The sequence below is a fragment of the Pelecanus crispus genome, chromosome 13 (genome assembly GCF_030463565.1).
Source record: "Pelecanus crispus isolate bPelCri1 chromosome 13, bPelCri1.pri, whole genome shotgun sequence".
Lineage (NCBI taxonomy): Eukaryota > Metazoa > Chordata > Aves > Pelecaniformes > Pelecanidae > Pelecanus > Pelecanus crispus.
Window position 1 is genome coordinate 15,224,323 of NC_134655.1, and position 21,441 is coordinate 15,245,763.

Genomic DNA, 21,441 nt, shown 5'->3' on the forward strand with positions numbered 1-21,441 from the left:
TCCCCCCAGGACAGGGGCCTTGGAGGGCAAAGTTTTTCCTCCCCAGGGACCAGCTGTGATCCTGAGCTCTCACCCTCTGGCATGCTGGGCAATGTGATCCAGGGCTCCGGTGGTCCTTTGCTTCAAGTGGGTGAACTTGTCATTGCTTAGCATTTGCAACCAGCCCTGAAGGATCATTTCAATGAACGAGGGCGGTGAGCCATCTGATCAGTTTGCTTCCCATGCCAGTGAGTTTTGCTGCTACACTCCTTACATGAAAAAGGCAGCTTTAATTTGGGGAAGGCAGCTTTAATCCTGCTGGAGGAGAAAAGCCATCAGGAGTTCATTTAGTGCAGTTTGGCAGGAGCTCTGCCTGTCGGCTCTCATGCCATCAGATGCTTAGTAAGAGGCAACTCCAACTGGGAATTAACCCATTTTGCAGTTACTGCTAAACCTCTGGGTTTAATTATTTTAAAGGAAGTATTTTAACCCTCATTGCTGGTCTTTCCCAGAGACCTCCCAGCCTCAAAGCAGGTTCTTTTCTACAATGACAACTTCAGGACCTTAGAGAAGGTAGGCTAGATCCAGTGCTCAAGGGGCCCCAGGCCATCAGACCCATCCAGGTATCCCAAAATCATCAGCTTCAAGGGCTCTTCTACACACAGAAACAGGCTTTCCCCCCGCTCCATTGGTACAGCTAAAGTTTGTTTTCCTTTATGTTGTTCCTGAACAACAGACTGCCCTGAGAGAAGGATGGAGAGGGACTGTTCTAGAGGTTTGTGTATTGTAAGGTAAGAGCAGGCTTTCCCTGATGTAAGTCACTAATAGCATGGCTAGACACGTTAAATGACATAAAAGTCTAGAGTGGACAATTAAATATAATTTCAAAGTCATACTTATCCTACTTGGAAAGACCGCTGGATTTACAATGTCTAATCCATTGCAAAATGTCCATATGTTAAATTGCAATATTTAATGCAACCACACATCCTCTTGGTGGTCTCGTTAGTCTACCCTCTTGCTAAAAATACTCTTGGTTTGTCTCTAGGAATGCAGCAATCATTAGGAAATCATGGTTAGTCTTATCTAATACAACAGCACAGTGATATACATGGAAAGAAACCATGCAACAAAGAAACTAAATGATGGCTGTATGTCTGAGTGGTAAAAATAGTCAAAGGAATCAGTTATTTTCTTGTGAAAATATAACAGAAAAAAACCCCAAACCACTACATGCAAAAGTTAGCAATAATCTTGTGTGTATATAACTTAGAACACACACATCTCATTGTGCTCAGACCATGCATTGCACCCACAGCTACGTCCTTTCATTCCCTTTATGGCACCTCTTGGATGTCCTCGACACGAGGCATACCGACCTAGCAGGGTTATGTGCCAGATGGAAACAACACCTTACTGAAGTTCTCTACATCTACACCAGGCTCATTTTGGTTTCTGTAAATCGTAGCTTTCCAGTGTCTCTTCCTTACAACAAATTGGCCTCCGAATCACAGGCAGCTGCTTGTTGAACTTCTCCAAAGCGGGTGTTGCATTCAAATCACCCCCGCAGAAATATTCCTGCCTGCAGGTAGAAGCACGAGCCCTGTGTTGCCTGTTTTACAGAAGTGTTAAAGCAAGCGACTGGGAATTCTCAAGACTATACACAAAGCACCTCCCATGAAGCGTGCTGGTCACGGGACCTGCTGTCAGACACTGTTTTGGGCTCAACCGTTGCATAAATCGGCATCTACCCTTCGCCCTCCCTGCCCCTCAAGGTCAGTTCCCTCATTTACCAGCAACTAGGCTTTTTGTTTCAATGACTTATAGGCAAGAGAAAGCACCAGTTATCTTGCAAAATAGCATCAGGAAGACAAAACCAAATCACACCCACAGGCTTATTTTTATTGTCATAAAGACTACCCATCAGCAAATAAATGTAATGACACTTTTTGAAATACATGGCAACTCTTTAGGAGGAAAAAAAAAAAGAAAATATCAAGAAAACCCCTCAGACTTACAGATTTTGCCTGGCAGTGGGACCTTCTAGGGATCTGGTTAGACAGCAAATACCACTTTGCATACAAGAGCTTGTTTGCCTTCTCTGCTTCATTTAGCATAGTGCTAAATACTGCTTCATTTATTATAGTGAAAAAATGAAGTGACCAAAGTAATTCTCATATTCTCCAGAAGGCATCCAGTTTGAACATCACCCACTCAAATAGCACAGTTGAGGGAGGAGCAGCCAGTAACGACGGAGGCAGCCCAAAACTGCTGGACAGCTGAATCTGGCCCCTCTTACAAATGGAAACAGAGGCTGCAAGAGATGAGGCTGAACACACCTGCAGTGAGCCTGGCTGCAGATGAGATGCTCCCTTCTCTGGCGAAAAGCTGTGCCCCAGGAGGGGCTGAAGCTTTCGGGTACCCGGCAGCCTTGCAAAAGGGCATGCACAAGGCCCGAGTGCTTCCCTGGCCTCCACCACCTTTAAGAAGCAAAACCCTCAGAAACAGGCTGAAACACAAGCAGTATTTTTTACTAAAATTGCTTTAAAATCACTGTAGCTTTCATAAAACTCTCATTTTACCAGTAATTTTATCACGTTGTTTTGGTAAAAAAAGCTCCCTCACTGCTTGGTGGCAGCCACAAACAAAACTCACACCACCCTGTGCCTGTAGCAATGCTAGGAAGACACTCCAGATCTTTTTTTCTGAGCTTAAAATTACTTGAAATAGCTTTTCACCAAGACACATAAATCTGATCTGTGATCCACACACAAACATCTCACGTTGTTTCTCATCATGCACTGGAGCTGGAAGGAAAATGGAACTTAAAGGAACATTAAACACTGCATCTGAGTATTTAACATTGCATCTTTTTCAACTGAGAGAAACCACTTCCCCTGTTACATCCTTCTTGTTTATCACTTGATTCAGCTGTGAACAACCAATTATTGGTGATAGATACTCTAATAAGTAACCAAAGTTACTTTTACTGAATAAGTAAACTGTAATTCTTTCTTGTGTGCCTACAGGATGTATTTTCTCTTATATTGTCTGTGATTATATTACCAGTCGTCCTATTACGCAAACCTGGTAAATGAAGCACAAAAATATCAGACAATTTGAAAGGTCTGAATAGGACAAATGTTGCTGGTGAAATGGCTGGTGGGGCTGCACAGTTTCGAAGAACAAGTTGCCACTAAACTACTGCACCTCTTTCCAGTGTCTTAATGATGGAAAGCAAAAGTGGGGGCTTGTTGAGAAGGGGTAAAGCACTTCCTACAGGCAGTGAGAAGAAGCAGGGCTGAAACTGCCATATATTTGCCACTGTAGTGCACATTTTTACAACCAAATGTTGATATATAAGCCATCATCCACCATCTATGCTGGAGCAAGCACTAAAAATGGAAGAACAAACATTTAGCTCATATTAAGCCACTCAAGTTTGTTTAGCCCTTCAAGGTGGTTAGATGTTTTGCCCTTTTTTTTTTTTTTTTAAACAATTCCACTCCACCTTGACAGCTTGTTTATAATTTGTTTCTAGCCACAGACAGCTGACAGATGTGATGTGATTAGCAAGACAAGACAGCCTAAATACAGAGCCAACAGCACAGCAGAAGACACACAATGGGACTGCAAGCTACTTTGCACACTTCAACATACCTTGAAGTTTTCATCTGAAAGAGATGGGCATTAACCCCTGCAATTCCAGGCAAGGTTAGGTTTCACACCTAACTGCATTTAGGAGCAGACCCAGTTTCTGTTGAATTATAGAGAAAAAGTAGATGGCTTTCTGTGGCTCGACTCTTTCAGACAAGAACATTTTCAGCTCAGTTCCACTATCGTTAGCAGAGTTACTAAAATAATTATTGCAGTTCAGCTTGCGCACTGGTGACCTTCTCCTTGATGCCACCTCCGCAGTGCTATGGTAACAGGAGCCCGCGCAACAGGCACTGCAGAGTGCCACAACTGCTCTGATCCGCAGGAGCAGAGGTGCCTGTGGGAAAACACTCCCCTCCAATATTCTGAGTTGTCAGATGTAAAGTCATCTGTGTATTATTTTCCAAGCAAAGGGGTAGGGACCAGGAGGAAGAGGAAAAAACAAAGATATCACCTAATAAACCCAAATAAGTATGTCTAGTGGTAGTAATCTCAGATACCTGGGGTCTCCCTTGCTAGGGTCTTGACATCGCATGCTTTAGCTTCTCAAAAAAACACCAAGTAATACATCCAGAGAAGCAGCCACTTTGCAGTCTTTTGATTGGGCCCTTCCAAAAGATTACTCTCCAGTTCTGAAAGGCACACAAAGCTATCTGATATTCATACATCAGTGTTAACACATCTGAGAACATGCTGTCCAGGATCTGTAGACAAGGCCACAAGCCTGGTCAGACTGCTTTACTTACTAGTCTGGTTGAGTAATTTTACTGAAGACTGTCAAATCACATGGATGAAGTCTTCAGCTAGCAAGCAGACACCAACAATTGAGCAAGGGGCATACCACCTTCCGCAAGAGCAGCACAGGTACGTTCAGGGGCTGGTGGTTCACATCACACAGCAGCGATGCGCAGCATTTTGGCAGAGGCATTAACCAACAGGGACAAGCATCTCTTGGCTCAGAAGACAGCTGGCTGAGATGCCACCACATTTTTTTAAGTGGTTACTCATCTGAAAGATGGGGAAGCCCTCTCACCATGCATGCGGCAGTGCTATTTCAGCATGGTAACCCAACCATGTTGCAGCCACCTCCCACACCTGAGGAGGGATGGTTCAGAGCCGGGAGGGGCAGCCTGTACTGCGTTAGACATTTGATCTGTACCACACCAGACTTTCAATCAGTTACTCCTGCAATGAGCCCAGTTACTTGCAGCAATTCAAGAACTGCTTTCATAAAACAACCAGTGCTTCCTCATGGGGTTCTCCTATGCCTTCTGTGTGTGTTCAATGCAGCTAACTTGGCAGTGTAGTCTTTGCTGTTGACATCAAAAAGCTCTGAGCCTGACCCATCATCTACCTTCAGGCAGATCACAAGATGTTAGGGCTTTTGAGAAAAAAAAAAAAAATCAATAAACAGTCAAAGAAAAGAAGTCCTTCAAACTTCAGATGATAACCAGCATCAGAAGAGTGTGATAAATTATTTGCTCCCATTTCATGCATAAGGGAACACAGACTTTCCAGGTAGCTTAGCAAAGGAACAGCAAAGAGAAAGGTCTTCCTTTAGCAAACAGGAGAATTGGGAAAATAAAGATGTATCACACCCTCCTACCAAGACCCAGTCCCTGAACTCAGCTCATGGACAGCCAGGGCCAAGCATGCCCCTACAAGACTCTCATCCTGCTCTCCCTAACAGCAGTGCTTGTTCCTGTGGAACTGAAGAGACACACTGTTGGGTGGTCACGTACCACTGGAGCTCATGATGCTCCTGCTCTCAGGGCACTACTTTTGCCCACCAGTAGCAACATACGGGGCTTCTTCCAGCAAGTCCCTCCCTCCACTCTCAGTCAACATTGTGCCAGTAAGATGTAGTAAAATAGCGGTGTCTTTTGTCTGTTAGCGTTCATATTTGCATCTTACACATCGAGCATTCCTCTGCTTAATTTTAAGCCATTTCCAAAGGCTGAGTAGTAAGATGAGCACAGGGTTTAATGGCTTGATACTGCAAAGTCAGCTCTGTGTGGGGCATGGGGAGGAGGAGAAGACTCAGAGCAGAGGCTGCTGTAAAAAAGGAACTTCTGTAATTTTTAACTTGTTTGCTAATTGGTAGGCTGATTTTACACTGCTCAAAATAGTAACTACTATTTCCCTTCAGTCAGTGGACCGTTAATGAAGCTGGAATTTGTCCCAGCAACCATATGGCACACGTCATCTCTATCAAGTTATCTAAATTCCAGAAAGTCCACATTTATAAGTGTATAAATATGGAAGAGGAAAATGAAATGTGATTCCTTACAGAGTGCATTTTCTAGAGTAACCCTAAGCTGCAAGATGCAGCTGTTTATTGAATGGCATGGTTTCTCATGCCATATGGTGTTAACGGAAGACTAAAAAAATTCATTTTAATTTGGAATAGACAGCAAAAATGAGGAGTGAGATATAGAATGTGCAGCATCTTTTAAAACCCCCAGATCTAATGCCTGGTCTAATGCAAATGTATGTTTACTAATAGGATGGGTTTTCTTTGGGGAGGAAGTAAGGATGGGGAGAGCAAACAGGGCTTTTTTCTGATCAGCATCACTAAGAACAGGACATACGCTTGGTGACACAAGGAGGTCACAGTCACGTTCCTAACTGCTCAGCCTCTGCATGCCCCAACCTGCCTAGAATAAGAGACAAAATATGTGAGAAATATTTGACTAAGCAGAAAATGGGGAACCCCCCCCAACCCTCTCCAAAGTCAGTGGCTGGCAAGTGCTAAAACTGAGTGGTCTTGTCTAAACATCCTCTTACAGTGATCTCTACATGCAATGATTGCAGCTCAAGTTTGTCCTACGCTTTAGAGAGCCAAGAGTCAAATTATTCCTATGAACAATCAAGGATTTAAAAAAAAAAAAAAAATCCTTCTCTTCCATGCTGTCAGATGAAGATATTTTCAGGGCTCCACTGTCTGTGCAGGAGCCACACTATGAGCCTTGCTTATCCCTCCTCAGACTCAGACAGGCACAGCCAGCACCCTGCCCTGACAAACTCATGCTCTCTCCACTGACCTTCAGCTTCCCAGCACCACAGGCTGGAGCCCCAGCCGGGGCAGGGGCGGCTGCGCGACCTGTCCTTGGCTTTGGGTGGCCGCTCTCACTGCAGGAGCGGACCCATCCCCCAGGAAGGTGCACAGAAATGGGATTCGAGGCTTGCTGCCTTGGTGCAGACAAGTGTGCATTGTTATTCCACAGCATATGACAAAAGTCACAGCTCAGGGAATAACACAAAGATGTTTGATTTTTCTTCCTTTCCCAGCACTGTGTCACTGCAGGCCAAATGGAAACCTCCTGGGTTATTAAACAAGATAAATTTGACAGGATTGTAAATCATAAAATTGTCCCAAATTGCAGAAGTGCTGACAGCATACACTATAATCTGGTTGGCATCTGATGTTTCCTTTTCTTTGTTTTTTCTTGCCACAGGAAGAAACATCCCCTCCTTAAATCTCTACAGCGAAAAGCAGCAGCAGCAATGCCAAAAAACCTCAGTGATGAACCAAAACCTGACACTTCATGTTGTCTTTGGCAGGTTCAAGTAATGCAATAATGCTGTAATAGAAATACAGAAAATTGCTTTAAAAATTGTTTAAAAAAACCCAAAAAGTATACCCTCTAATATTCTAGATAATTTTAAAACATTATTCAGAATTGACTATAAAGAACACACCATGACTCTGTGGGAATTAGGGCATCATTCATGTGATCACAGCAGAAAAGTGAGGCATTTGTTATATATGAGCACTTGAGACATCCCATATATACACACAGTCAAATGTTAACAGTGTTGCATATCAATAGAAGCAATCTGTCACTGTTTTGGGGACAGGCTGGGGGATTTACTTAATTGTCTTTATTTACAGCAACAATCTTTTCATTGTTAATACCCTGAACTCCCAACAAAACACGCCTAAGGGACAGTAACTCTCCCTCCCCTTTCTAGAACACAGGCTTTCAAATTGAGACCTTGACTTTTCTTTCTTAACTGCAATTAAGAAGCTGCTTTGTTTTTCCATCCAAGTTCAGTTCTCCTGTCCCTGGTGCAGGTTCCTTAGTTACACAAGGTTGTTCCTTTGAAGCTGGGAGAGCATCGCTCACAAAGAGCCTTTGTGGGCAGAAAGGGAGCCTTGCAGGCAGAGGCTGAATAAACCTCATAAGCCAGCGCTCTACCCACCTATTAGCAAGGAATACACACTCTCTATAAAAAAGTTACACAGGCACTATTTGCAAAAATATATCTGAGACTAAAATATTCAAAACTGAAGTTAACAAGCACAGGCCCAAATAATCTGCATGTAAATGTCTGATCCAGGGCAGGTCAGCTCTCCAAAGCAAATTATTTTCCGATTTATTCCATTGTTAAGAAAAGGGATGACCCCTCTTTACCATACCTAACGATGCAGCACAGGTGGCTGTGCCCATTAGCAGGAGTTATATGACTTTGTAATATTTATTGACAGCTGTCAAAGGTTTGGGTAAAAATATGGGAAGATACACTGGCAGGCACTGTGTAAGAAACATGAGGGAGGGACTCAGGTGATTAGTGGTGTGTTTATTTCAGTGCATAAAACATGTTAAGGAAAATTATTTCCTCACTTCTAGGAAAAGGTTACAAGCAGTGAAAAACAAATGGAAAAGAAATCAAGCAATTTTTTTTACAATGATGTTGAACAAGGGAGGTAAAGGCAAACTTGTTAATGCAACAGAGGCCAAGTAGTTTGGAACAACACTGGATACAGGGGACACATGTTAACATGGACCATTTTAAGTTTTTCCTTCATTAATAGATACTGTTCTGTAGTTCATGTTTAAAATCTGAAGTGTTCCTACAGTTCTTTTTCCCCACAGTGTTGTGCAGACAGATGAGAGTAAACAAGCTTACTCTCTACTGAGGTCTGGAAAGCCTGACCAAGCCCTGACCCTCCCTCCTGCAATTTCCATAGGGGCACAGAAGAAAGAAAGGGCAGAAGCAATGGCCAAGAAAGAAGTATTGCATTCCAAAGAGTTACAGTATTTATCCCCTTTCAGAGGACTCAGCAGCTCTGGTACATAACCCTCCTTGAAAAGAGAATGAGGAGATTCTGGTGGTCTTTAAATGCCAGGGTAACCAAAATTTTAGGTCAGCCCTAAGAGATTTGCCTCCTGCACACAGATTTTAGCTGGGTTTGGGAGTATTTGCTTGCAGGGCAGCAAGGGGCTGGTGGGAAATTAGATGTCAAAGCCATGGTCCTCATGCCACAGCTCCACATGATCTTTAGCAGGCCAGAGTCATAACGTAAGAATCAAAGCTCAGATTTATTTTGGAACTCAATCAACAGGCAGTATGGAAGACAGAAGTGCTTTTACACTCGCCCAGAGACAACAGACCCCAGCCAGTGCAGAATGCTGCAGTCTAAGAGAGAACACCTAACGCCCACACAGCAACAGGCCAACCAAGAGGCCAAGCACGTATGAACAGCTGAGGTCTGGTTCACCTAAGCCAGCTATAAATTATTTAAAAACAAACCTCCAAAAAACTAAACAAACCCCACCCCAAACCGAAAAATCACTCCAGACAGCCTGTGGGAGCTCAATGTCCAAATGAACCTCTGAACCATGCCAACAAACTCTAAAAAATGCTTTCTTTCTGCCTAGAATTATAATTTTACTCTCCAAATTTACTAGCTTTGTGTGTTTCCAGTCCCAAACACATTTTCATCTGAGATCTTTTCACATTGCAAACTGAATTCTTTAAATGCTTAGGAAAGAGGCCCAAATAGAAAACTTTTTAATGAATATGTGGAGAGCATGACAGCATGTAGCTCAGAAAGAACCAACTGAACCTTTCATTCCCACTACAAATTCAGAGAGACATTACTCATTTCATGAATAAAAAGTCACAAACCCAAACAGCAGCAATAAATCCTCCCAAAGATTGGGAAAAAACCCAGCATTCAAAAGCCAAAATAATACACAGAGGAGGAGGCAATCCCCATTCCAGATCATCCCTTCTGGAATGTCAACCACACAGGGCTCCTGCTGTAGCACCACTCGCAGGTTATCTGGGCTACAAATCCCCCAGTCATTAAATAGCTCTGGAGGACTCCTGTGTATCACTGATGTTGGAATTCCTGACAAAAACTAGCCATGTTGCTTTACTAAGATCCCACCACATTTTCCCCAGAACAGGTAATCAGCAGGTCCAACAGAGCTATGGACTGAGAAAATAAGTTCATTTAATGATGTGTAAAAGACTGGCAACAAGAACGTGCAAACCAGGGCCAGTCACTAAAGTTATCCTAACTCCCCAGCTTGTTCTCAAAACTGTGATCACCTTTTCACAGCTGAATGGGTCCTGCAATCCTGATGGGACCAAAAACTTTATCATTATGCAAAGTATACATAACTGCATTTTAAGACCTTTTTTCCTGAGCACATCTGTACACCAAGAGCAATCATTCACATTTTAACTAAAAAACAAAAGAAAAAATCTGACAAGCTACATATGCTGCGCAAGTAAAGAACACTTTCACAGAGCATGGAAAGCATAGAAGTGCTACATGAGAGCTGGACTCACCCTCCAGATCTCTGGGTAACTTATCACTACACACAGCCTAAAACAACATATAAGGTGCAAGCCAGGAGGAAATGGGACATGCATTACTCCAACACACATACCTTTTCCTAGGTTAAAATTGCTTATATATTTCCAAGTATGCACAAGCTGAATTATGATTACATTTATCAGAAGTATGTTACATACCAGCAGTGGGCTATTTTCTCCCTTGACATGAGGACCATGCCACTAGAAAAGCTTCAGCTTTATCGATTCTGATTAGGAGCAGAGGAAGTAACAAAGATGTCAGCTACAAAAAGGAAGAATTAAAAACTAGCAACCAGCAGAGTCGGACACCAATGCAAAGATGAGGTAATTACCACCTGGAGGGGAAATTAAGAAGTAACAATTCTAGTAGGCAGAGTGAACTTTGCAAAAAAAGCGCTTGGATCTTTCCAGATCAGATAATCCCCAAATCTTTGGCTATAAACTTCTCCAGACATTTGTATTGCGCTTATTGCTGTGGCATCAAATTATTTTTGATGTCCAATCAACCCATCAGATTAAAACTGTGAGGCTTTGGGGAGAATTTTCTTTATCTGTATGCAAACTGCCCTAATCCAAGATTTCCATTATTCCGCTAAATAATCAGACTATTGGTTTAAGCTTCTGACCGTTACTAAAACACTACTCCTTGAAGATTCCCCCCCTCAGAAACAGAATGGGCAATTTAAAAATAGCACTGGTACGAGAACCAACTCATTTTTGTCCTGGGAACAGGTTAAGACTCACAGTGATCCTTCAGCACAAGGGAACTCCAGAACCACAGGTCAGGCTGTTAGCTGCCTTCTGCTGCTCCAGTTCTCACCCCTTCATGGCAACTGCATTATCTCAAGAATGCCAAGACTGCAAATGCCCCAGGATCAGTTGGGTCCTGCCATGAATTGCTTTCCCTGGGCCAGACTCTTAGACTTTATACAACTTTCTAACAGAAGGAGAACCACAGAAAACTGAACATCTGCAGATGATCAGCTCTTTGATGTGAGCAGGGCAAAGAAACTTCAAATAATCTGGGTTTGCCCAGGCTTTCTTCCCCATCGTTCTTGTCATATTTCAAAACATAGCACAAGAGAAATGTCATCTCAGATGTCTCAAGTCATCCAGAGTGCTGTGTTTCTTTGCAGGGATATCAGCTGGGCCTTTTGACAAGTTGTATATGGAAGTGAGCACTTTCGGCATTTGCTGCTAATTGGGCACCAAAAAATGCAAAGTCCAAATGAATTCTGAGATTGCAGTGTGGGTCTGCCATCATCGGGAGAGGGCAGACAGCTCCAGTGGCTCTTCCTGCTAGCTCACTAGTGTAGTCTTATTTGCATTCAGGTCAAATATCTACTAATTGCTTTTTATCCAGATGCTTTTCTAATTTAGGTACTAAAACTGCAAAAATGAAAGCATTCAAGATTTATGAAAAAAGAGGTGGCTGCTTATCATCTGCACACTGCTGGCTCTAGATACTATGACGGGCTTACCCTTCATAAAAGCAGCGTTACTGAAAATGGGAGACTGAATATCTAGTCTATCTATACATACACCTACAGCTGCGGATTCAGAGATGGAAAGGGTTTGTTATGCTATGGTTAAGACAGATGTAATGAGCATCAAGTCATTTTACACTGCATTACAGCAGAAAACAGTTTGCAGTTTTTGGCAAATCTTTGTTATTTGCTTTTCAATCCTGGTGAGTAGATGTTAACTAATGTCATTATGAACACTTTAATCCAGAGGGAGGTGTAAGAGATGTAAGTGGGTCCTGCACTTCGGTCACAACAACCCCATGCAACGCTACAGGCTTGGGGAGGAGTGGCTGGAAAGCTGCCTGGCCGAAAAGGATCTGGGGGTGTTGGTAGATAGCCGGCTGAACATGAGCCAGCAGTGTGCCCAGGTGGCCAAGAAGGCCAACAGCATCCTGGCTTGTATCAGGAATGCTGTGGCCAGCAGGAGCAGGGAGGTGATTGTCCCCCTGTACTTGGCGCTGGTGAGGCCGCACCTCGAATACTGTGTCCAGTTTTGGGCCCCTCAATACAAGAAAGACATTGAGGTGCTGGAGCGTGTTCAGAGACGGGCAACAAGGCTGGTGAAGGGTCTGGAGAACAAGTCTTATGAGGAGCGGCTGAGGGAACTGGGGTTGTTTAGCCTGGAGAAGAGGAGTCTGAGGGGAGACCTTATCGCTCTCTACAACTACCTGAAAGGAGGTAGTAGTGAGGTGGGTGTTGGTCTCTTCTCCCAAGTAGCTAGCGATAGGACGAGAGGAAATGGGCTCAAGCTGCGCCAGGGGAGGTTTAGGCTGGAAATTAGGAAAAATTTCTTTACGGAAAGGGTGGTCAAGCATTGGAACAGGCTGCCCAGAGAGGTGGTGGAGTCACCATCCCTGGAAGCGTTCAAAAAACAGGTAGATGTGGCACTTCGGGATATGGTTTAGTCTAGTCTACCCTTGATTGGTTTAGGTGGGCTTGGTAGTGTAGGTTAATGGTTGGACTGGATGATCTTAAAGGTCTTTTCCAACCTAGACGATTCTATGATTCTGTGATTCTATGAAAAAACCTCAAAGATTAATTTGATTGAAGCACTACATTTAATCCACTATGCTATGTCCAACACTGATGACAAAATGACATTCAAAAAGAATTCTCCCGCTTTAAGTAGAATAGATGAATCAAAAAAATAAATATCAACATTGTAGCCATATACCAGCTCCTGGGTTATCCTCTAGGCTCAGACACAAAATGCTGACATCCTGACTTCTAACTGCCTCGTAATGGTTTGAACCCACCCTAAGCTTCTTCCAAATGTATACCAATGTATTCCAAATGAATACCAGTGAAGATACCCACTTTTAAACAGTGCATCTCCTCATCCCCAGCATACAGACAGCAGGATGTATTTACATTATCCAAAAGGAGTTGCAACTACTTCAACTACTTTTTTCTTTAATTATTAAATAGAAATGGAATATGGATTTCAGGGGATTTAAACTCAAGCAGGCTCTAAAATCTGGTCTCTGAGCTGGAAAAAAAAATTAGTATCATGTGACACTTAAATGACTGACACATACTTAAACGACACAGCAATATTTTCCTGTCTGGTGCTTTGCACAACATTAGAAGAGTATTCTTAAGGTGATGAGTCAATTCATTTTGACTGCTACTTTCCAAGAGTATCCACTAGTGCCACTATTAACACCTGTAACAACCTTGCACAGCTACACAGAATTAAGATTATGGTTTTTTTAAAGAGGAAGAATTGCTTTTGATTTTAACCAAAACAATTATAAAACCTAAAGCTTACACATACATTCTGGTAGTGATCATTACTAGTAAACTGCATAAAGAATAAATACCAGTACTTCCAAAATTGACACCGTAGTAATACTGCTGCTTGATGCATCAAGCAGGGACAAAATACAAATAGCATACTCCCAAAAAAGTCTATTAAGCTTTACATGGTTATTGGTAATAAGTAGCACAATAAAAAAGCTAACTGATTTAAACAGCTTTCCCCAGATGATGCCCCTCTGACTGTGTTTATTAGCAAAACCACTTGTAACATATGATGGGAAGTTCAGAACAAGCACAATGGTATTAGCCTTCTACAAGCACTCAGAGCTGCAACTTGTCAGCAGCGCACTGTATTCTGGAGCAGCTAAAGATTTCTGTAAATTTGCATGGCTGCACACATAAGCAGTAGTTCTCCCAAGGGAAAAAAAAAAGAAAAAAAAAAACTTTTCTCAGTCCTTAACAATAAACACATCAGGCCAAAATAGTTTCTTGAAAGTAGGTCAAAAATACCCATTCGTGATCACTTCTGCATTGGTTTTCTAGCAAATTAATCTACCCACACAGATATATGTAATGTGTACCCTGGAGACAGTAAGGCAGAGGAAGAAAACCAAATACATTAATGAGGTAGCTTAGACCGAATAACTGCAGTTAAAAGTTTTATTGAACAAAAGAAGGTAAAATGTGGTAGTCCAAGTTCACTGAGCAAAAGCAGCTCTCTCGCTGAAGCTGCACTTTGTGCTAAATAACCTTATTAACTGAGACTATACAGAGGACACATTATGTAAGTTATCTCAACAGCAAAGGAGAAAAGTTAGATTAAATTTGATCTGATGGAACAATTTGGTCAAATTCAGTGGCTTAAGTTAATGTTTCTAGCCCTTATCTACCTATATTCAGTACAGGCATACAACAGAAAATATACAACTGCACTGAATTCCCGTTTGTTAATAGCGTGTGCTCCCATGCAAGCGGAAGCGAATTCCTGAAAAAAACCAAATTAAAAAACCCAAACATTTTAAATCTTTTGTTTGGAGCATCACTCAACCGACTCAGGAAAAACACTTCATATATGTTATAAAAAAAACCTCCTGGCCTTTACAAGGTCCACTTCCTGTATAGTGCTAGTATTTTAAAATTATTTCTCCCCTCTGCCTAAGAAACTTCATATGCTCTGAAAGCACCCACAACATCAAGTGGGTAAACGGATATGTCAAAATTACTCTGTGAAAAGAGGGATGTAGCTCACGCCCCTTGGCAACCTTCTGTCATAGTTCACATTGATGTGGTCTACCTCCCCTTGTAATCAGAAGTCAAAAATGAAAGGAAAGGATTTCAAATATGAAATTTAGTGAAAGAACTTGTTCAATACAAAGTCTTCAAAGACTCATTGGGCTTCCAAACGTAAGCTGTAAGGTACCTCACACCCAATACACAACATTAATAACGTACCTAGTTCATCCATTTTATAGATAATATCTTCTCATTTGTTAAACATTTGGCTTGGGTGAGTACATCTTTTTTTGTTAACCACTTGACAAACATTCTAGGCCAAACAAACAGCACAAATAATGTCAAAGTCTTTTTTTTTCCAGTAATTGTACGAAATGCTGTAGGATAAGCCTAAATAGACTCCATGATGCAGTGCAAAGGTGTTACTACAACATCATAAGTCAAGGGATGTTTCTAAGGTGCTGAAAGAGGAGATTCTCTAGACGGCGACCCTGTATTGTCCTCCGGTGGGAAAACAGTAAGAGTGCAGGCTCGAATGCCACCAAGTGATTCTGGAAGGTCAAATACTTTATGCCACTCATCTTTTTCTGGATCATATTTTTGAACTATTTCCACCATACACCGATTATTCCAAGAATATCCTCCAACAACATAGATTTTATTTTCAAAGACAGCAACCCCAACATCACTTTGCCCACGTAACATGGCAGCAATTGGAGTCCACTGGTCTAGAGTTGGTGAGTAATATTCACAGCTTAGAACATCATCATAATCACTTGTTCCTCTGAAGTGATTTCCACCAATAACATACAGCTTGTCTCCTACAGTACACATGCAATGCAGACCTCTCACTGTCGTCATCGGAGCTTTTTGAGTCCATTTGTCTGTATCAGGGTCAAAACACATAAGTTCCTTTTGGAACGTATCATGGGTAATTCCCCCTAGAGAAATAAAACACATGTTAGAGCAGTGCTCACCCTAATAAGCAATTAATAGCAAAACCATACATTTTTGTGAGTGAATTCAGCCTTCCCTAAAACTTTTTCACATTAGCTTAGATTACTATCACATATGTGCTCCATTTCAAATGACATTTTTAATGTACCTTGCTCCTTTAAATCTGAATATGGAAAGAAGGCATGTCTCACAGTACTTCATTACATAAGATGATACTGGCAGATTAAAAGAACAAAAAAATTGTTACCTATGCTTCATTCTGGCAAAATTTATTTGCTTACATTTGTTCAGTTTGCTAGTTTTATTTCTCACCATCAAGAAAACAGGAATCCATTTCCCTTTCAAATTTTGATACATTATTGTGTTTTACAGTGGTGCTATCACATAGCAGAATTTTCTTCAGAAAACTTTTTTTTTTTTTCCACTTGGAGAGAGGACAAAGATTTCAAATATCCTTCTGTTAATAGATGCCTATGGTTCTCTCTATATTTACCTTCTCCATGGTTCCCTGCAAAAGCAGTTGGAGAGGCTTCAGGGGAAATCACAGGACGATTTCCCATCAGTGGATGAAATGTCACACCTTTCTGCAAGGTCACTAGGCAGGTCAGAAAGCAGTCACACCAATTTCAGACACTGTAGGCTTATTAGCTATGGTTTAAGACCATAATGCAACTATATTTGAGGTGCTAAAAAATATGCAGAGAACACACTGCTACTGAACAACCTCCTGCTGGGCTGACCATTCAACATTGAATTATCACGCTTGGATTATTAGCAGACAGAGATGGCACAGTGTCTACAGGAGTTATGCAAGAAAGTACTTAATTCTTCAGTTTGACAGTAAGAATTAAATACAGAAAAAATAGGAGGACTGTCCAGCCCTAACACTTAATGACAGCCATAGCAGTGGCAGTGCTTGGCAGCCTGTCAGAGAGAAGAGGCTTTAATGACAAAGGAACCAATCTTCACATTTTCAACCCCAAAAATGTCTAGACTCACAGGGGTACCTGAGAGGACAGGAGGAAAAGAAAAATCTGTGGGAAATGCACAGCATCTACATGAAGAAGCACATCAAGGAACTTATACATGTGCCACCAGCAGTAAAACAAGCAAAAAGGGGAAAAAAGTACAAATAGCAGCACAAAGATTAGAAGCTAGCTTAACGGACTTGCTCATAGAAAAATAAGCGGCTGTACCTTACAGTAAATTTTAAAGCAAATCCCTCCTAGTCTACTGGCACAAGACCCCCTGATTCAAAATACCCTGAGGATCAATCTGCTCCAGTGCATCTCCCCACCAGTTCTTTACAGCTAAGCAACCTTGTCCCATCTCCTGCCCTGAATTTCAGCCAAGTTATTAGAGGACATCCCTTAAAATCACAGTAGGAGAACATACATCGGTCTGTGATCTCTGTAGAGGTCACTGACAGACAGATTGAACCTTCTTTAAAAAATTGAGCACATACCAGGTTTTCAGAAAACCTATTGCCCCTAGTTTGGAAAAAAATGGAAAGAAACTATAACCTCGGTGACATGCAGGACTGAGTATATTAGAAATGAAAGACAGGTGAAAGTACAGACATCATTTGTATATTGCAATTAACATGAAGACTTATCCCTTTCCATAAGCTCAATGAAGGCAGATGTTCTTCTTTAAAGTATTAAAATTTCCAATGTTTTCCAAAATGTATCAAAGAGTATGTGTTTAATGGTCATTGCTATATAAATGTATATATGTGGTGTTGCCACAGAAAAATATATTCTGATTGTTACAGTGAAAAGCTGCTTTGGAACCCAGAGTTGTCATTTACTATGTAAACACGTAATATTATCTAAAATAATTTTCTCAGACTCTGCAGTATATACGCTATTTGACTGGCTTCATATGAAATTGCATCACTGCTTATACCATGGCAAACCTACCACAACCAGAGACTAATTTTTATTGTGTCCCACTGAAATAGGAAAGTTATATAAGTACTTGTTTCATAGAGATGATATGATCATAGGAAATATTTACCTGAAATATACATTAATCCCCCATACACAGTTCCAGCATGACCATAGTGGGGTTCATTCATTTTTGCGACATAGCTCCATTCATTCATTCTGGGATTGTAACATTCCACAGTGGCTGTTTAAAACAAACGAGAATATAAAAATGTTGAAGCTAGCATGGCAGTTTGGTTTTGAGTACAGTCACAGTGGCAGTAATATATTCATAAACATAGGAAGTATCAATGAGAAACATTGTTCAGCTGAGAAGGTGTCAAGGGAATTATTGAGCATTATGTTGAGACACAATACAGAAAAACCTCAAGCTTCGTCCCAGAGGAACAAAAAGGAAGAAAAGACCCTCTTCCATTCTTGCCTTCCACTTGTTTCATTCCCATTCCTGCTTGAGACACAACCTGCCCTGGCTTATGAACCCTGCTGGAGGTACAGCTGTGGGACATCAGAGAAAATGGCAACAAAGCTGGGTGAATTCAGCTTTTCTACCCTTTCCTCTTGTATAACTCCCTTCAGTGTCTGCTGTAGAGAGATAGGGAATAAACTTAAAACCTATCACAAAGAGCATCAATACATCTGGAAGATGTACAGAACAGACCCATGTCTTCAGCAACATCCCACCCATGCAGAAAGTCAGCCTAGATTTCCTTCTTGGTATTTCGCATTGAAATGGTCCCATGCCCTCAAAAGGGGGCAGCAACTGTTGACTAATTTTCTATTGCCTTGCAATGTTTTATTGTACTTTATATGTACTTGCACAGCAACATACAGCACAGCATATGCAAGTCACTAATTCAAACCATTTACAAAAGCCAAGCTTTAAAAAAAATACAAGAAGAAACATCATTGAATCTCGAATGGAGAGAAGCTGTTGATACACAGCTCCGTTTGTGCAGTTTTCTTTGTGAACCAGAATGTTAAAATGATCAAAGGATTTATCAAATCAGAAATCACAGAGGTTAGTACTAAGTTAAAAAGAAACCCAGAGCCCAGATGTCCTTGCAGAAAGCATTTCTGAGACTGAATCCTCTCTTCGAATAGGGATGGAAGAAATGTGGGGTTGCAGGAAAAGGACTATGCAATAAGTACAGAGAATAGAAATAGAAAACAGATTTAGTAATGGATCTGAGCAAGCTGTAGAGATTGGCAGCTTGAATAGTACAATATGACCAGAGCGGCAAGAGATCCTGAAAAACCCTGTAATGTAGCGACCTTATGATGCACAAAGCAATTATCAATAATTGTGTTATCTTAAAGACAAATTAAATCTCATTTTAAATAATTAAAATTAAGAATCAGATTCTCATGCTCATTACACAATGCTTAATCTCGGAAGAGAGATGTTTATGAACTATGTGTACAAAATTGAATGTCTTTGAAAGTGGAATTTTACTTGCTCCAGAACAAGCTTTTTTTTCAATTAAGGGTGGAAAATGTGAGCCAGCTCTATGGTGACTTACAGTCCAGGATTACACATCAACTGAAAGAGACAAAAAAATTTAGAAGCTGAGAAACTTGCCATTTTAAAGGCAGAAACTATTTAGTGTTAGTATAAGCCTGCAGAGTTAGCAGTACTGGCCAGGCCAGTAAAATACATCAATCAGTAACACTCATACAGCAACTATAAGGTACCTCACCCTAACTCCAAATCTGTCATCTAAAAAAGGAAAAAAAAAAAAAATTTAATCCTTTGGAGCATTTTGGAAAGTAAAGTATAGCTATTGTCTCAGCCCACCACCAAAAAATCCCTAGTCACGGAAAAATTTAGCAAAGAGCACACTACAGTGACCTTCTGAATTATCTTTTAGCTGCTGTAAAACGCACAACCTCCTTGTTGTTGCAAAACAGGATGACATTTTGTAATTCCATGCAATTAGTATCTCAAGTAGACACACTCAAAATAGAAGCTTCCAGTTCCAGTGTCAGGAATACTGTCTGACAACCAGTTCAGCATCATCTAAGGTTAAAAATAAAAAATTCAAAATAAAAAAAAACCTGTATTGCACATAAGAATTGCTAAATTGTTACAGTACACTGGATTTTCTTCAGCCTTTCCCCATCCAGGAGCTGAAATTAAATTTAAGAAATACAGAAAAGTGCTGGTCCAGAACATTAAGCCTGTAATGCTTCTGGTTTTGTAAGAGTGCCTTGCACATGACTCCCAGTTATGCGAGCCATCTTAGGGCTTTGTAGGATAGACAAAAAATAAAAAACTGACGCAAAGTAACTGAAATCAAGTGTGTCTATACAGTACTGTTGACATGGTGAATTTGTGATTTAAAAAACCTGCCCAATACGGGCAAGTTCCCAAGAGATCAGTCCTTCACTAAAAACTTTTCTTACAACCTAGTCTTCTTGTTACCACTTTTCTTACCTCAGCCATTTGAAATGAGCCTCGAGCTGCCTTTCACATGACACACATGTACAGGTAGATAAAAGTCTGCATAAGGAAAGGTACAAAAAGGCATTCAAGCTTTCTTCTACAATGAAAATTTTTAAAGTCAGGCTTGATTTTTTCTTTTAATTATTTTTTTAGCAGAGTCAAAAATCTCTTCTTAAAAAGTTTTGGTATTTTTCCCATTTGATATCCTGCAGACTTTGTATATCCATCAAGGACTCACACGGCCGTAAAGCCAGTGAATGCTGGACACGGCCTCTTGCCCAAATAAAGGTATAGGCACAAAAAAACTGATTCCACAAACTACACTTAAAATTAAATCTATGAGTTGTATTTCTGTGTACTGCCATCTTGACACCACATGCAGTATTTGCCCAATCCCAATAAACCCATGCTTTCTTGTATAAATGTATTCATCCATTCCAATATTCTTTTCTGAAAAAGAAAGCTCCTTTCTACTCCGCTCCATTTAGCAATCAGAAGAAAACAAAAATGTGCAGGAATTTCAAGAACAGAGAAAAAAACAGATTTGACATGCAAGTAATTATAGCTGTCCCAGGTCTACCCTGACAGCAGACCCTTCCAACCTGCTGTCTGCTGCTATGTTGCACCAAAATCATCATTCTACTTGCTTTCACAAAGGCATCCTCTTTCCCATAGTGCTTCCACTCTGTGCTGAGGTGAGAAACTTAAATTTCTAATATACTATAAGGACAGGAAGAGCAGAGTATGTGCAAAGCAATCACAAAGCCAGCAGCAACCAGACTAACACGACATTCAACACTGGACAACTGTTTATCTCACTCTGCACTACAGACTGCATTTAAGAGAGAAACCATAGCCAAAAGATCACTTTAGCAAGAGAAGATAAAACATGCAGAAATTGCATTACTGCCATCACTATCATCATGTTGTAAAGACATTAGTTATCTGAGAAAGGACACTGTGGAGTCCAAGATCCCTCACTTCCTGATGTGGCTTCAAAATTCCCTTGAACATCACTAGCAGAACTAAAGTACTGTTTGACAGTATTTCAGATAAATCATTCCCACTCAAAATCTCACATCTACCATGCTCTAAAACAAAGATAATTATTTCCCAGCTGAAAAACCCCTACTGTCTCGTTTGGTTGTTCTGCGTAGTTTTTTCCCTGTTTCTTTGCAATGTCATTCCACTTGTCTCTCTTAACAAGATCTCCCTCTGCACTGAGAAGGAAAAAAACCAAACCACAAAATTTCAGCTATTAAAGGTGTCCGTTAATTTAAAAGAGGCATCAGGATGTTCTATACATCATCTTCAGACAGAG

General features: G+C 41.0%; 1 protein-coding gene across 6 annotated transcripts in view; it reads right to left on the bottom strand.

Annotated features, from left to right (window-relative positions):
- Window positions 1-14,063: 14,063 nt before the first annotated feature.
- The window catches only part of KLHL13 (kelch like family member 13), a 79,168-nt gene continuing 71,790 nt past the window's right edge, over window positions 14,064-21,441 (bottom strand). For all 6 annotated transcript variants that reach the window (XM_075720576.1, XM_075720577.1, XM_075720575.1 and 3 more), the window contains 2 exons: window positions 17,748-17,861; window positions 14,064-15,712 (listed from right to left, as the gene is read on the bottom strand). In XM_075720576.1, coding sequence (XP_075576691.1) covers window positions 15,225-15,712; window positions 17,748-17,861 — 602 coding nt within the window. In that variant the 3' untranslated portion in view covers window positions 14,064-15,224. The remainder of the gene's footprint in view (window positions 15,713-17,747; window positions 17,862-21,441) is intronic.